A 19,350-nucleotide genomic window follows, 5' to 3' on the forward strand; every position below is an offset into this window, starting at 1 on the left:
TATGTGGTTTACTGGTAGAAACCTTAAAATCTATGGCCTGCACGCGTGCGATTTCAGAAAGATTATTTTTTTATTAAATAAAAGTTTTAATTTATAATGGACACTCGAGTATCGTTCTTTTATTTTAATGAAATAGAAAATTAGAAGAAAAAAGCAATGAACAAGTCAGTAGGGCCAGACTCCAGTAAGTAGAAATACAACTCTACAGTGGTTGAAGTCCTTACAGATGACTCGTCGATGGGTATCTTGGAATTTAATCGTTTTAACCATGTGATAATTAAATTATCAAATATTATTCCCAAGTATAGATTAATTATGTAGAACAGGTGGTATCCCCTAGCTGCGTAGAACTAATTCAATTCTAGTCTTATATATTTTCGTAATTATATGGTGTATTAATTACATTTTAATAAACTTAATAATTTATTGAAGCTGAAAAAATAATTTTTGAATATTACATTAGAGAAAAATATTTTCTATGAAATATCATAATAGGTAGGTATGTAATAAAATGTATACAAATTGTTAAGATCAATCAACATCGCCAGTTAGGCACATCACTTAAATATATGTAGCTGTTTTTAGATTTTACTAAAATGTTGAGTGCTTCATAATACTTTGATGCCATGAGTTATTTTAATTTTAGTAATTTAATGCTATTGCCTATTATGTTAGATAATTTTAGTAAGCATGCATAGTTTTTGTGTATTAGGTACCTATATAATTATAATATGTACAATGTACATACATATTCACGATTTTAAAATTAACTGAAGAGCACTTACCTAATAGTACCATATGTATGTGTACTAATCTTTATAAGGTTACTGGTACCTCAGCATTTAATATTATTAATACCTACCATTTAGCAGATGTGGAATGTTAATTCGTAAAATTCTAGGAATTAATTTTACTATCGTTTATCGTTATAATAAAATAATATCAATATTTCGTGTTTATAGTTAAGTAAACACTATACATATACTAGATATTATATAAATAAATATAAACTATACCATATAGTATATACTAGCTGATCCTGTGCACTTCACAACCCGTTAAAAATGTAAACTCTACATATATGAGACTCGCTTGTGATAGTAGGCTACAGCCTATTTGCGCCCCAGAGTAGTACATTTGCGCCCCGAGGGATATGGACAGTTGCGCCCGAAAGATAAGGTACTACCACTACCTGCCGATTTATAGCCCATATGCGCCCATTTCGTATGCAACGTTGCCGTTGTGATTCATATTATTATAGATTATATTTATCTTGATAAATAACTTAAATTATTTAGATTACCTAGTAGATTATATTATAATATATATTATATTATTATATTTTCCGAAATTTTTTTTTTTTTTAATTTGAAATTTTTATTTTATTTGTATAATTTTATGTGAGATGAATTATTACTAATTATTATTATTATTATAATCTACTAATTGTGCAGTTATTATTTATTTTATTATTATTTACTGTAGTAATAATTCATCTCACATAAAATTATACAAATAAAATAAATATTTCAAATTAAAAAAAAAAAAAATTTCGGAAAATATAATATAAGATTGAGTACATGCAATTATTATAAAAATTAATACTGTTGATTTTTCTCACTTCATATATAATAATAAAAAATATTTTATCATAAGTTAAACCTTAAGGTAATATAATAATAAGTTCATATTTATATTTCAAAAATGTTAAAAAAAAATTAAATAAAAATTAATAATGTTGATTTTTTCACATGTCATATAAGGTATGTCTCATATATGTCTCATATATGTCTCATATATGGTAATAAGTAGTATTGCTTGGTATTCCAGAATACAGTTTGGCAACGTTGTACAGGTTTAACACATTTTCATTAAAAATATTTCGGGCGCAAGTGGGTTATAAAAAAGGTGTGATGGGCGCAAATGATTTGCACCGTGATAGTATATTATCTGCAGGTAGGTTAGATGCTTACTCTGTATGAATAATAGGTTTTTTTTAAAATTTTTATTTTTATTTTGGTGCAGACACGCCGATGAGAGGCTAAAAGTGCAACTCAGCCACCTTTTCAGGCAGTATGTGAAAATTTGATTCGATGCATGCTTCGATGAACGAATGGCAACCAATATACAAAAAAAAAATACCATAATTCATTTCTACTGAATACATTTATATTTCTCCTATAACCAATAACAACCATTTATAAACAAAAATTTCCTTCGTAAATCTCAAAATCCCTGTTTGAGCAACCCTCCGGGGTATACGACCTATCCTATCGCGTCCGATTGTGAATCTAAATCATTCAGGGAACCACTCAAACACGTACAAAAAACTTCATCAAAATCGGTTCAGCCTTTTAGGTGGGCATAAGATACATACAGGCAGACAGATAGACAGACATTAGTTTTTTTATATTTTTATATATACATGGTGGGGCAGTGGATTCTGACGATTTATGGAGAACTGTGGTGAGGTACTAAAGTGTATAAAATAAACTAGTTTAACGCCAAATTAAAGTTCATGATGCAGTTCTGCATGATACAATATTATGCACGTACCTAAGCGATATTATAATTTATTCTAAAAATAATAATTTCGCAATAAGCAATAACTGTAGGTATTCAGGATTTATATTCTATGGTAACTGTTGAAAATTCAATTTTGAATAGGTGCCTAAGCCATAAATTAATATAACTTTATCTGCGTTCTGTGTTTATTTTGAAGTATCCGTCATAGTGAGCACTCGGTCTACATTTGTTGTATTTGACAATCACTCGTACATCATATCAATATCACGCATTGTATTCAGAACAATAATTATTATTGAAAATTAAATTTTTGAAGATTATTTGTTCATCAATCTTTTGAGTCAATATTTGTTTAACGTCAAACTGGCGGAATAATTTAAATATATGCTTTATCAGTGTTGAAAATTATGTTTCATTTTTTATTGAAGTTGTTTCGTCTAGCTTAAAGTAGCTTTCACTATAAGTTATTTAAAATGTATTAAACGAAAATATTGGGTGACTAATGAGGTTAGCACACTAATTATTAGTTGAGTACCTACTATTTCAATAGTTATTATAAAACGTCATTAATTACGTCATATTGTACTTACCACGTACCCATACTTACTACCTTACTTAAAATAGTATTCATTGATAACGGTAATCTACATATATAGCAGTAAAAATGTGGCGTGGTAGGTGTCTATGTGCTTGTAAAAATATTTTTAGAACTAATTTAACACACATAGGTAATGATGTAGATACATTATATCTACACATGGTCCGGATAGTATCGTTATAACTTAAAATACCGATATGATTTTAATAAATTTTATATTAATTAATAACATGTCATGGTTAAGTCAAATATATTGACTACAATATTTAAATGTTTTGTTTTTATGATTGTGCTTGTATCCTACCTCTTACCCAGTACCCTGTATCCACCATATTTATAAATAAGATTATTGTATCACGTATTTTTTTCCAAGATTGATCGTTGATATCCACTGCAAGTAAAATAATTTGCTATAGGCAACAATCGTTCTATTAATGTGTAAGTGATGGATTCTAATAGCCAATAAGCTAGTATGTACAGTTTAACTCATATTATACTTGATATTTATGCTCATATTAGATTTTTTTTTTTACCAACGATTCAATCAAAAAAAGTAAAATAATAATACGAATATGATATTACGATTCCTTTATTATTTCTTTTATTTACCTACTATTTAACAGTGTCACTATAAACACATTTGTGTACAGGTACTGCTATGGTAATAAAGCTTTAGTTTTATACTTTTATGAGTTAATCTACATGTACTCTCACTATTGTTTTAGACTCTTACCAGTAGAATATAAATCGTTAAACACACCAGGTACAAAGAAGGTATCTAAAGGCGTGTTCAGGGTGAGCATACATGCTCAAATTAAATCGTTTACGATGAATTTGTCTGTGGACGGTAAAGTGAGCAGATTCAGACCACGCAAACATGATCACGATCCATGCTCAGCACGAGCCACCGACTGTCGGTCTCCTGGCCATGCTCAAAGGAAATCGGCGGGTGAACGGTGCTCATCTTGAGCGTGCTCAGGTGTGAACGCGCCTTAATGTCATGGTAATATAATGTTGTGTGGCCCAATTTGAAATAAACTGTCCTACTGCAATTCTTGATAACGCTGGGCACTGTATTGTTCATATTTTATTTTTTTATAAAATAATATTATACATAGTAAGTTTTGAGTGATTCACACTGAGAGTATACAATTTTTCTTTCAAAAAAATGTTACTGTCTAAGAATGTAGATAATAATATTTTTCAATAAAAATGAATAGTGTGTGAATATTGGGGTCCACTCTGTATATTGATTTGTAGAGTACGACTTGAAAATCGAAATCGAAAGTGCTCTTATACATCCCAATTCACTAAAACTGTTATGACTGTTTAGAGTACTTATACCTATATAGATACGAATTATTATGCTGATTCCACTCTGGCTAGTAAAGATACTAGACAAATATTTGCTGCTTGTAGCGATAGTATAGCAAAGTACAATATAGTACAGACATAGTATTTGACAAACAATATATTCTTTTTTTAAAAACTTTTTGTTGAGGTGAAAATAGATGTGTAAAATGCAGTTAGGTAGTATGTTTATTGTACTTGCAAAAACGGTGCATTGTGCATGTTTATTAATTCATAATATCATTATAATATAATATTACTAAATACTAATACATATATATATATTAACCATCGAGGGATATACCTATAATTCAATCATTTCGTTCGGTGTCGATAACCAAACCCCCAAAAAAGGTATTTTGTGTTGTTCTCTGCTTAATTATATCGAATTAATGGCCTGGCATGACCCAGCGGTTGTATTCAGTCACCTGCAAACGTTTTCTGAATGCAAGCATCCACCGATGTCATTAGTTTTTGGATGGGTGAAGACCCGGGTTTTTAGTGACAAATCTTCACCACACATACACGTGTTTTAACCAACCCACAGTAACAAACCTACTAAACCTACAAACAGCTAATGGCTATAATTGCCGTGCTTAAGAACAATATATACATATAAATGTATGTATATATATTGAACACTAATTTCGAGTGGAGCTGGGGGATACGATTTGTTTGTCTATACTTGCCGCAGGTAATAATAAACAATTTATTATTATCGTTTTTAGCAAAATTTGATACGTAGGTAGTAGATACTTACCTACCTGTATAATAAAATATGCATATGAAGACATACTGTACTGCCCCAGAAGGCTAGAACTGGTACATGTACGATGCACCTACTATTATACTTGGCATTTGTGGTGGTAATTTATAATGTAGTAGTATACCTATGTAAATCATGTTAACAGTTTTTTTTCAGCACAAAAAGAAACTCATTAGACATGAGTTGATTATACCTGTGGACTGTGTTCCATGTCATAACAAAAATAAGTAACGCGTTATTTACCTGTGTAGTTGGATTACAATTAATTTAACGTTTTAACTTAATTTTAAATGTTTAGGTAATTCGTTTAAATTATTCGCCAGCAGACTTTCGCTTTTGTAAAGTAACTTTGTATGTAACCAGTAGATGAGGTAGGTAAATTTAAAATATAGAATAAAGTAAAAATGTTTTTGTCAAAGAATAACGAGACTCTTTTAACACGATGTTGTGCATATTTTAGAAGAAAAAAGTGTTCAAACAAAATAGTATAATACAACGTCGTGGTATTACAATATTATATTAAAATAAATTTTAACTTGAAATAAAAATAAAATTTGACCGCGGTAAGTACGTACATGTCCATAATTGTCCGCCGAGGTTGTGAATATCTTTTTTCATTTTATTAGATTCACACAATCTAAGCGTCTTTCACAACAAACATATATTACAATATCACGCGGTGAAACTGCAGGTTCATACGCATGGAGCATATTGTTATAAAAAGTCATACTCCCCTCTCAATCGCGATGACACTTTCGTTAAAAGAAATGTATGTAAAAATTGATTTATTATCGCTCAAATGTTGAACCGCCAAACTATACATCATAATTCATAACGTTTTCGCATCGTTGATTCATAATAATCATCATATTTTTGTACGTTTCTTTGTCGAATTGTTTTCGTAAATCCGTGATGTGCAGTAAGCTGTGTGTTGTCAACCGTAAGAATAGGTGCGCTACAGCAACAAGTTTTCGTAACCCTGGATCGGTTGACGTCGCAGCGCAGGCCTGCATCAGTGGGCATCGTCGCCGCAGTGGTCGCGTTCGTTTCTCTCCCAAGTGTACAACATTTTATTATTATTATAAGACACGACGATCGGCAAATGCACGGCAAACGGGTTGAATAACTGGTGTGTATATGATGATAATAGTAATAATAATAATAATAATAGTAAAAAAACGAGACGGAATGCGGCGGTGGCAGCGAATGCGCTCATCTGCAGTGCACTCTGTTGCACGTCGACGATGACGTCACGACGAGCTCAAAATAATATTATTGTAGTCAAACGAATCGAACGGCCGGTGGAGAGCTATAGAAGCATCAGTCGGCCGAGACGATTTCGTATACTTAGTGCATATGCTTGTGTTTTATAATAATAGCGATGCAAAATACCTACGTATTACGTGGTGATAATCAAGAATATTCTTGAAAACGTAGAAGGAATATTCGGGGTACTTAGGTAATTTTCTCTTTTACACCAATGACTTTAGGCTATGGATACGAGTTTTCATAACATTTGCATATCATATACAATTTGCTCGAAAGGCACATCAATAGCGTATGAGCTATACTTTACAGATATATTGTCGCATGGTTAAACACATTTAATATAATATTATAGAAAATAAGCAAAGAATTTTTAGGTACTTTAATTATGCAGACAATAGATGTAATGATATAATATTAACATTTATCACACTGTATATTATGAGATAAGTAGGTATGGAACGAAATAAGTCTTACATTGTCTTCAGACTTTATATAGTTGTAAAATATAACAAAAACGTATATTGATATGCTAATCAATACTAAAGTTTAAAAATTAGTAAAAATAAATAATAGTTATGCTCGTTCTTTCAATTTTCAACCAAGTTCAAAGTATGACATTTATATTATCCTTAAAAAAACAGAGTGCGCTTGGTTTCGAATGGTGTGGAAATCAAATCATCAGTGGCATAGCCAGAATGTTTACAAATATGGTGGATGGTGAGGGGGGAGAGTTCTCGAGTGAGTCCGACTAACTTAGTCGTCCCCTCTAGACGGATGGCAGCAGGCTATATTATTATCTAATTATTAGGTGTATAGGTATTTCCTCTTTCGGAAAGGATGGTGTGAGTAGAAAAACTTAAGCAACTACTGTCATAGAATATTGACAAAATAAAATTCTTAATAAATAAAAAAATACAATACAAATTATTCAGAATATGTTTTCGAATAATATTTTTAAAAAGTATTTAAAATAGTATTCGAATAAAAAAAATATTTGAATACAATATGTATTCGAAAACTCATTTTTGTACTATGAATTTGATGCTTAATTTTATAAATTGTTGGGTTCCTAAACTTGTAGTCCACCGATTGATTTTAAGATTTTTTTTTCAAATGACCCAAAAACTTCTATTTGATGACTCAGTATAAATTGCAATTAAAATTTAGCTTCTGAACTGTCTATTTTTTCTTTAGCATCTTTATAAATAATATAAATTTTTCATTTTTATAGATTCTATCCGTTCAAACGCAAAACATGAACACGCATAATATACTTTTCTTGCGAACTTCAACACTATATACCGATAGTAATATAATTGATTTAAGATTCAAAAGAAATGGCATATTATCTAGATTTTTTTTTTCATCAAAATTCTAATCCATTTGGTGATATTGACATCCGCAACCTGTATCCAGGGCAATGCAATTTTTGAATTAAATTGGCACTGCCTATCTAACATATCTGATGAGTCAGGATTTTTTTTTTATGGGGCACGGAGATTGGAGTCAGTAGCTATACCTACTTGGTATCTATTTATGTAGCTACCAGAAAAGGTTAAGAACCCTTGCCCTCTATAACATACCGCGTCTTGCTGCGCGTGATTATCGAAAATCGACTTAACGCAGTTTACCATAATTTATTTTATGCCCATAACATTATGTACGCTGCAGGTCGCGCAGGACCGTGACCGAGACTTGAACGTCCGCCGCCTCGTGACTGGGCGGCGATAAACACAACACCGACATCAATAACAGCAGAAACACCAACGATAACTGGATAACAATACGTACAACAACGTCATAGTAGTATAATAACATAACCGTTTTGGCGGAGGAGGCGCTGTCGACATCGTCGCGCGGTCGCGGCAACGGCAGGAACAGGAGCAGGAGCAGGACCAGTGTCACCGCCGCGGTTCATTGTCTGCGCTCGTTCATTGTGTCGTCGACCGTCGCCGCAGCGGTACCCACATCATCACAATCACCGTCGTCGTCGTCATTTGGCTCGACTATGGACCCAGCGACGGTCGCGTTACTATTGTTGTCGTTGTCGGCGCTCGCCACTGCCGCCACTGGAAAACCTCCGGACGGCCGCGGCGCGTTCGGTTACCCGGACGACGAGCACGTGATCATCACTCAGTACGGACCGATGCGGTACGAACCGGTCACCGCGGACCAGATGAACAGACCGTACGACGACGGCACCGGGAAAACCGCGTCGTCCGGGCGCGGCTATTACAAGGCCGAGGTGATACCGTTGGACATGAAAACCTGGAAGCCCGCGGCCGGCGCCGACGGCCGCTGGGTCGGCAGAGCGGCCGCCGGTGGCCGGGTCGACTCGTTCGACGTGCCGCTCCGGGTCGGCTATTCGGTGCGGCCCGCGGCCCGTCGACGCCGACACGACTACCTGTTGATGGGTCACCGGCCGCGTCCGCAGCCACAGCAGTGGAACCGCCATCAGCCGGTGGTCTCACGCCGACGCATCGACACGATGACCGGCCCCCCTTTGGAGGTACCGATCCGACCGCGGTGAGCACATTTACAATATCATAACGCCATATCACACGTAGTCATAATAATAGTAATAATTCGAAGTGGGCGACACGCAAAAGACAAACTCGAGTTAGTTCAGTCGAGAACGTCTACTCTAAAGGTTACATTTTGATACGAAAAATTGTTAAGAAAAATAACTACCTGCCAGCACCTGGGTCAAACATGATCATTGTACGATTTACAATTTTTTCATCCCACTCAATGCAAGCACTATATAATTGGATAGGTTTAGGAGATTAGATATGATAGGTACATGTTACATTAAATTATTGATTTAAACTAAATTATTAAATAAACAAAAATTTAGTGGGTTATTATTATCTAAAGTGTTATAGATTAAATTCATTTTTTAAATGACCTGAAAAAAGCTGAGCCATTAAAACGGGTTGGTCCTACTCGTATTAGTTTGGTTGTAAAATTAATTAAAAAGTTAACCATAAATTAGTTGTAAAGTGAAAGAAAAATGATTGCAGGACCGTCGACGGTGTTGATGTATAACTTTTACTCAGCCAAGCCGAGGAAATTTGATTAGAGTATATTGATAATAAAATATTGCCCAAGTGTGTTACTTTGTAATAAAAATAAGATTTCCCGGGCAGACACATTACAATATTTTAAAATCATTCGCTCGAATGCATCGTTATGCCATAATAAGCATTGCCAGTTGCAATTTGTACAAGCTCGCCCGAACGAGAACCACCTATCAGCAGTGCAGGACCGCTTTTGGGTTCATCATCATTGTTTTCAAATCTAAGTCGTAAACGACGGGCCGCTTAACGTCCGACCGACCAGCTCCTGTATATTTCACTTTATTTTATACCTGAGGCACGTACCTACATTACGTACTCTACGGTGCATGGACCCTTCTGATTTGCACCATAATGATGATAATAATAAAATAATATAATGTCATGCACGATGCACCCATAGTGATTAAGGAGGAAGGTCAGGCCACCAATATGAATAAAAAAAATGGTCCCTATCGCGGTCTAATTAGGCAAACAAAATATGTAAGTTATATGGACCAATTATTAAATGGTGTTATAACTTAAAGAAGTATAATCTCTGTTTTGTTTCTTGTACATTGGATCTTACTAAAAGTGTTTTTTAAATATGCAATTATATTTTTAGTTGTAAAAATTCAAAATAGTAAATTGAAGAAATCCATTATTTTTATGGCTAAAAAAACACTTTTGGCAAGATCCAATCAATAGAAGCGTAACAGGGATATTTCTTTAAATAGTAACAATAGGGTGCTACCACTGGGTATCTTCCCTAATCTAATTACCCATATTATATTTTTTACTTGTCATTCACCAAACCTACTTATTGTACAAAAACCATGTATAGATTGTAGATTTCTTCAAATAAATAAAAAAAAAAAAAAAAATAGTAACATAATTTTCAAAAATAAAATTGTTCCATAACTTACAATTCAATTAAACTTCGGTCAGGACCATTTTTTTTATTAAAATTGTTGGCCTGATCTCTTCTCTTAATATAAGATATTATATATGTATATATATTGGCCATATATACACGAAAAATGTTCGGCCATGTCCAACAACAAGGTGGTAAGGTTGTTAATCGTGTGGTCACCTGACCTAACTAACCTGCAATCACAGCAAAGGATTAAATCGAAAGTGTGTAGCGGAAACCCACGTCTTTATAAAGACTCGAGCGGTTACCTCGTGGTATATAAATACCTGAACCTATAAACTTAAGCCGCGAACGCGTGACCAACCGCGGGTCACTGATTTATCGTTATATTTGTTATCGTCATGTACCACGGTCGTCTGCGGACTGCGGTTGATCGATAAGAAATTAAGAATAAGAACAAATACCCGCGAGACTTATCGCGTGTAGGTCGGCCGACTGGTTAGACCCTCTTCTGCGTTTAATGTGCTATACACATTATTATATTATATTATGTGCGCATACAAGTTCCGACAACCTTTAAAATGCTATTGCGATAGCAGTCGAGGCCTATAATATTGTGGGGACGGCGTAAGAGAAAACTGTGTTGTGGGCTTACTTTATTATAATATGTTCAACTCTATAGATATTTTAAACGACTTGACGTTACCCTCGACTCTCCTGTCCCACATTGCACCGTATACCGGACCTACCGCTGCGAATTGCGATGTGCGTGGTTGCAGCTAATAGTTTCCCCCGGAAACAGTAGTCGAAATAACATACGACGGTGATGACGTGATGGCGCAGCGATGCGATAGAAATAATAATAATTATTTCTAGTGATATAATTATGTAATAATAATAAAAATTCGTGCAAAACTTGAATTCATTTTTTCAAATCCGAATATTATTTGTAGTGTTTCGATACATAAAAACGCATTTTAGACTTGTATCTAGCTTATGATTTATAAGTAGAAACTAGAGAACTATTTAAAGTTTTGATGAGGTATGAGTGAGTGCGGGTTATGAGGTACTCCGCAAAATGTTGGTCCACTACTCCGCTCATCCAAACTTTTAATACCTAGTATAAAATTATAACTGTTACGACTACTTGTCTGAAATTTGATTTTTGTAGATCGAAATACTCCGAATAATATTCTGCTCTGGAATATGAAATCAGAAAAGTATGTTTATGATTAATGATAACCATAAAAAATACATTTTTTTCCAAATATGTAGCTTTATAACAACTCAAAATTATAAAAAGAAACATTTTCAAAAACGTTTTTATTTTCTGAAATAATATGTAGTGTCTTATGTTAAATGGATTTTCTTTCTCCCTTTTCGACTCTGTAAATTATATTATGTTTACAGTGTCTGCAATGGACACAGGACAATGTTTAATCACATCGATATTCATAGTTCCTAATAGTATAATATTATAGCCTAATAGTAAAACAAAAGTATAAGTCTTTCAGAATGTTGTACAATATATGCAATTATACAAACATAATATGTTGCAATAATAAAACACCGACTGTCGGTAAAAACTTCGTTAGAAATAATTTATATTTGCAATAAATTGTTGTATATTATTTTGCTCAGACACAGTTTCACTTGTTCATAATATTACGTATGACACAATTATTAACAAACAATATTATACAGGATAATGGTCTCAATGTGATAAATGCAAATCGTCAAAACGTTTTATTTAGAGGGTGTTTAAGCGAAAATGATTGCAAATCACAGGGTTCGCATTGTGTGTTGAAATTAATTAATCCGCTTTTGAAAGAACAATTTTGAGGAAAAAAACCTTACAAAACGATTACCTATTGTCTTGTTTTTCGTTGTATCAAAGTACGGCGGTGTCGCGGGGGAGGGATTCTCGAAATTCCATTAATAATGCATTTCGCGGCCGAAAGCTTTGTGCTGTAATATCGCCCCACCAACCTGCGGGAATTCTCATAAATGATGGGCAAAACGATTCATCTATTAAGTCAAGTTTGGGCTTTAAATGTGTAGGCGCAAAGGTCCGTACAATGGTGCAGTATGGGCGAGTCTTAAATTGAGAAACAAATATATTGTGGCGAGCTAGGTAAAGAGGTATATATATACTCCTACACGAACCATACCGAATTTGTTGTCGAACAAGTGCGTGAACAACGAGTGATTTCGGTGATCACGTCCATTAAAGACCAAACGCCAAACGCCAAAGGTCAAAATTATATTATCATAATAATCATTATTATGTACCTATATTATGCATTATCATTAGAAGATAATAATTACAATGGCTATTACGTGCAACGACCGATCAGTAGATATATTATTATATTGTATTGCATTTTATGGAAATTAAATAAGACTGCAGACACAGACAACGTCGTGATTGCTGCGATTCGGGTGGCGTATGTTTATAATATTCTTTATTTATTCTCCCAGGAAACGAGGATGTCAAATTAATCAGAATCTAAATTACAGTTTTCCTGATTTTCTCTTTTTTTTCATAATATTTTCGAACGAATTACATTAATAAGTGCCGTGATGCTTTTCAGGCTATTCAAATTAATATTTAATTTACATTTTATGCTATAGACATTTTGTGCTCTATTTGTCATAACTCATAAGTCTTATTACGTATCTTAGAATATTGTATAAATTCAACTACTATAGCATAACGTTATTAATTAGTTTGCTACAGGTAAATGATCACAACAAGTACCTGCGTGCCTGCGTAGTTCCTACCGTTTAATATTTTTTAAAACACATTTTCGGTCCTTTACTAATGCCCCTGACCAATAATTGGAATTATATCCATCACGTATTGTATAATGCAATAATACAAGATTATAACAATGTTGATCAACATAGTAAGTTTAATTTTTGTATGCAATAATGAGACCTATACAAATAATATGATATTATTATAATAGTATTATGGAATAATGACGTAGGTACCATGTAATAAATAGGTACTGTTACTATTTAATTATTTCCATTCACAATTGCTTACACACACTTTACTCGTGATTTGAGCATTTGAAATTTAAAATTGTTAGATTCAGAGTGACACATTAAAACGTATTGACAATATTTTGAGATTGGGTCATAGAATTTCACTATTGCAGTGTGTATTATCATCAATAGCTTATATTGTTATATCGACGACAATCGCAGATAGAAATTATGTGATTTCGGTTACGTGTGCACTACGCTTTTACATTATTGCAATCGTAATAATATAATATTTTACTCGTATAAAATATAATAATAACTTTACATAATAAGCATAACGATTTACATCTACATCATAGACTTAATTATTTTTTATTGCAAAACGCATACGCGTTTGCTCGCGACTTCCAACTTCCTTTCGATTTAAAATCTCTATAAAAACTGCCTGGCTGTTGATAGTGACTTTCGTAGCACTCGTCCGGTTACGGCCGGAAAAGTGCGTTGGCTTAAAAAGAGGAAAAAAAATCGAAGTTAAACGATTTCGCGTAAGGCTAACCTAATTACCGCGCGTGTTACCGTGCATGTTACCTATATTATATTTTATGTCTACGATTGATACTGCAAAAGACGGGCTGAGAATATTTCAAGGCTGCTCTACTCAGTTTACCCTATATACTACCTCCGCGTACAATATAATGATATTACGATCGCGTTTATTAATTATTAATCAGACGTATTTTAATCTAATTCGAAACCCATCGCTTGGCCGGAGGACACCTGCAGCTGACGATTTTCTAGCATGTCTGTGCACACAGTGCAAAAATAATAATAATTTGTCGATTGACTTTACATCCTTTCGCAATGCGTTTACCTATATATGATATTATGATGCATGGTCTTTGAGAGTGTGTATGAACGAGATTATACAAATGAACGTTTGCCGAAACGAACACATTAATGTTATTATCGAAATTAACATTTTGTTATAAATATATGTTCACACTGTTTAAAGTAATAACAATGTATTTTAACCTTGTTGTCGATGTGCACATATCATACTCGTGCATATAGTTAGTTAGCTTAGCTATTCTATGCACGAATTCGATGAGTTCCTATAGTTCTAGATTTTCTGAAAATACCCCACTAAATTATGTATTATTCTGAGCTGTTTTGATTTACCGTACGCAGAATTAAATTTATAACATAAAATATTATATAATGTATGTCTACGAGGCTACAACATATTGAAATAATACGATAACAATTATTTAAAGCCCACGTGGCGTGCAGACTATTTTTTTTATGGATTATTCATTTATTGTTCGATCAATGTTTAGGTGCTCTGCTATTCCGACTATTTATAGTAAAATTATATCTTGTCTACATCACAATTTCAACCCAATAAATTAAATCTTAACCATATAATAATTATATATTTGGGTTCAAATTGTAACTTTCTATTTCTATTTACTTATATTTATTTTCAAATGAACTCTATAGGTTAATGCGATATCGAACCATTTATTTTATGATAATAAAAAATAAAAAATGATATCCTGTCATGATTATTGCTATGTATCAATTAACTTGTAGGTACTTATATATTTTCATTTCGAAGCATTTTGTTTAATTAACATAATATACGATAATACCAAACACTATAATAGGGTGTATATATTTCAGGTTTACTCGGTGTTTTGAATTGTACTAACAATTAATATACTTAAAATAATAATATCTATATACATACGGCACAATAGTATTGAATATATACGAAGAGGTACCTAATATTATAATATTTACCTATCCTATTTCTTCCACGTCTTCAAGAGAAATGGCGTTATAATAAATAAATAATTTTTTTTATCAATTAACTCTTTGCAACATAGGCCATTGGGTGGTAGGTTTTTTTGAACTGTGGTAGAGGGTACGGTTGGTCAGAATACGTGTGTAAACATGGGCGTAGGTAGGAAATATTTTCGGAGGGGGTTTTTGTCTAAATCCTAAATAATATGCGAGTTAATAATATTCTGGAATAAATTGTTTTATTTAATTTCGGGGGGTGTTTGAACACCCAAAACCCCCCCTTACCTACGCCCATGTGTGTAAATGTAGTGAGGAATAGTCACTCGAACCCGGATGATCAGCGGTCACCCATCCGGGAATTAGTGTCACCGCGAGGCTAATGCCTGACTTGAGGTCGCGTTTTCGTGACCGAAGCCAACCACCGTGCCACACTGGGCCACAATATTATATGAACTCCATGCCTAATATCCATTAATAATTAATAATTATTCGTCCTCCACTAATTTTAATATTTCCATGTTTAGGTTTTTTGAAGGAAGAGCACTGCAGTTTGCCTGAAGCCTAACGCAACGAGCCAAGATAACTGTGCGAGCGTCGTGTGTGGATAATATAACATAATATTACGACTTATGTGTTAATTTTATGCAGATAAAATTGTATTCACTTACTACTCGTTACATGTACCGACGAAGAGAATATTATGTGGGTGGTACATATTATTATAACATTGTGATTTCCCGTCGACGTTCTGATTTTCATATTAATTAAGTGTTATTATCATAATAAATCGTAATATCATATCACATTTTCGTAAACTGGAGTATGCTTAACAATGAAAATAAAATAAACAATTTCGTTTAAAATAGTATAATGTGTTTCCATAATAATAATAATTTATGATGCTAATAGCGTCTAAAAAATAACACTGTTATACGTTTAAGTATAATAATATTATATTTTATTGTTGAAATACCTAGTAATAATAATGATAATATGTTGATGTCAGCAGGAGAGAACTAAATCATTTAAAATTTAAGCTATTTTATTGTTGTTATCAGAGTAGGTACCTACAATAGAACTGTGTCGTTAACATTAATTATTCCTAACGAATATTTAACTGTAGGTAATATTATCACTATAATATTATGACAACTTTTCCTCAATCATAAAATGTTCAATTCTCAGTTATTAATTAAACAATGTTTTTTTTTTTAATTTAGTAGACACTATAGTTTTGATACCTAATTAATTTATTACGGATTTATATCTGTGTGCGAATACACTATTATTTGTTCGTAATATAATATACTTTGTATTTATATGATATTATTGTGGTTATTTATTTATCATTATTATTTTTTATCAATGAAATATTTTATACCTACGTGAAGATGGCAGAAGATAAATGTTTGATTAGATTATTGTTACGTGCATGCGTGTACACGAAATATTATGTAATTAATGATTAATCAATTATATAATATTACCTAATACCTATTGTTATATTTTATCTTAAGTGCACCAGTAAGATAATATACTCATAATATGTGTATAAATCATAAATGTACCTCATGTTCATTATAGACATACGCTTATAATATATAATATAAACTATTTGATTTATTCGAAAAAACGAGCTGGATGATTTCCATGTTGAAAATGAAATTTCAGTATTGGGAATAAATATACTCGTTGAATCGTTCAAGTTTTGTCTTATAATAATATATGCTGATAAAAAAATAAAATAATAAAACGCTTCATGGAGGGCGAGAGACAATGTCACAGCTACGACAGTGGCGAACGATCAGCAACTGCTTTAGGTTTTCGACGTGATTCTAATGGCTCACAACTATCATTTTTATATTTATCAATAAATCGATTCAAATAGTGACGATTTATGAAGAGATATACGATACCTTGTGCTGAAATCTTAGATTTGGATGCAGTCGAGTCTTTTGCGTTTCCACTGCAATAGTCGTGGAAATAAAAAAGTTTTCTAGTGTCTCCGCTTGATGGTCAATGGTCATGATGGAACTCCAATCAACATATTATTATATCAACCGTATGGTCACCTTATGGCGCTCGTTTTTCAACGGTAAGATGGTAAGCCGTAAGCGTTTGTACTACCAAATAAGATATTATTATTGTTATATTATATTATACTATGCCGAGCGTTCTGTTATTATATTAATAGGAACATTCACAAGGAGATCATCTCTCTGAGCTCCAATAGAACTATAGTTGTATGTATCTATAGTGAAAAAAAAATTATAAGAAGATTTTATTTATGTAAAACAATATTATATATGTACATACACAATATTTTATGTCAACTGTCAAGTTTTTTTTTTTATTAAAAAGTATTACATGCACTGGAGGAAAAACGTTTATTCAGCTACAATTTTGATCTGAGACGCCAATGAACTGTTGGCGTCGTTTTGTGTTTGTTCATTTGTTGTTATATTGTCGTTGACTGCTGCCAAAATTCAAATAAACATAATTAATATTATTTTTGATACATGAGTGAAAAATGACCGCAAAGCTTCTGTTTACATAATATAATGCCATGAGTTTGTTTTTATAGTGTGCGGTTAATAACTATTATTTATACTCGATGTGTATATTTAATGTTATAATTTTTAATTCGCTATAGATCATTAGAACTATAGATGAAATATAATATAGGTACAAGCAAGTTTAACTAATCTTATGAGTCTATAGATGATATAGTTTCATGTTAAAAATAATTTTATTATAATATGAAAAACTGTATAATCTCGTTTAGACACACGTATATCATATTATCACAGTCAGCACTCGGCACATACATAATTTTAATAAAAATTAAGAGACATTTATGTTTAAATTGTATCTAATATGCAGGAATTGATAGTGATAAGAGAACTAAATATTGTTTTAAATTTTAACAGTGAATGTAGTTTGATAAGTGATTGTGCGTATTTTATTTTATATTTATTGATCAAGTTTAATAACTATAATATATAAACCACAAATGTAGGGTGTTTGTATACATTTATGAGATTTAAAACACATCGTACATATTTTATTGTCAAAATGTGATTTAATCAAAAATAAAATATGTTACTACATAGGACAACTTAGCCAAAATTTCAACTTATAATTTCTTAGGAGTTTTTTAAAAAATATTATTATGTTACCATCGTAATATTTTTGTTGGAAAACAAAATTAGAGAAAAAAAAAATAATTAAACGACTGCAAAAGTGTTGATGTTCTTATAATGTTGTTTTTGTATTTAAAAAAAACAAATAATACCTACTCTGTTTAATAATTGTTCATTATTGGTTATAACAATGTTGATAAGTAGGGGTGACGTCGATGGTTTGAGATAAAAAAGAAAAAATAGCTAACACAATGTGGCGACATTAACACGATGAAAAAAATCGTGAAAATAAAAATCATGTTCAAAAAAAAAAAAAGACAGCCACGGGAGTCGATGACAATAGTGATGTTTTAGGCTTTGTACGGTAGAGCGGAACAGTGATTGTTGAATCGTCTTCATGCACACGGTTCGCGGCTCCGGATCGTTCGGTTTATTAGAGCATTAATTTTGCCATCAAAATCATTTAGTTGGGCCATTTCACTTCTGCTGTAGTAGACGCAGGCCTCACCGTAGACGCTTTTCCGACGATTTTCTTTCGAAAAGTCAGACGAAAAACAAACCGCATTATTGGTTCGTGTACCGTGACGAACTTGCACCAGCCGTCTAGAAAAATTGGAAATTATTTTTTTGTTTCTATTAAGTAGACTATAATCTGTGTGGAGTAGGTTATAGACTTATAGAGTACCGGCAATATTATGGTGTAGGTACTTGACAGTTTTACATCGTAAAATAACATACAATATTTTTCTTACACAGGTGTTTGTGGTATTTAACTAAAACCAATATTGTTATTCGTTTGATTTTATTCACTATGAATATTATTTATCATTTGAATTTAGAACTGTAAGTGTACAGTATACACTCGTAGTTCACAAAAATCACACAAAGACACACGAAAACGTACCTGTATAACTTACGTTTCGAGTAAATTAATATGGTTAAATAAGCCCCGAAGTATTATGTATAAT

The 19,350-nt window shown here is 32.5% G+C and overlaps 1 protein-coding gene across 1 annotated transcript; it reads left to right on the forward strand.

Annotated features, from left to right (window-relative positions):
• Positions 1-8,368: 8,368 nt before the first annotated feature.
• On the forward strand, positions 8,369-16,270 carry LOC111036258. The gene is made up of 2 exons (XM_022318225.1): positions 8,369-9,035; positions 15,764-16,270. The coding sequence occupies exons 1-2, from the start codon at positions 8,518-8,520 to the stop codon at positions 15,795-15,797; spliced, it is 552 nt and encodes a 183-aa protein (XP_022173917.1). The 5' UTR covers positions 8,369-8,517; the 3' UTR covers positions 15,798-16,270.
• Positions 16,271-19,350: the final 3,080 nt, after the last annotated feature.

Source organism: Myzus persicae, unplaced genomic scaffold, assembly GCF_001856785.1.
Source record: "Myzus persicae strain clone G006 unplaced genomic scaffold, MPER_G0061.0, whole genome shotgun sequence".
In the NCBI taxonomy this organism is placed as follows: domain Eukaryota; kingdom Metazoa; phylum Arthropoda; class Insecta; order Hemiptera; family Aphididae; genus Myzus; species Myzus persicae.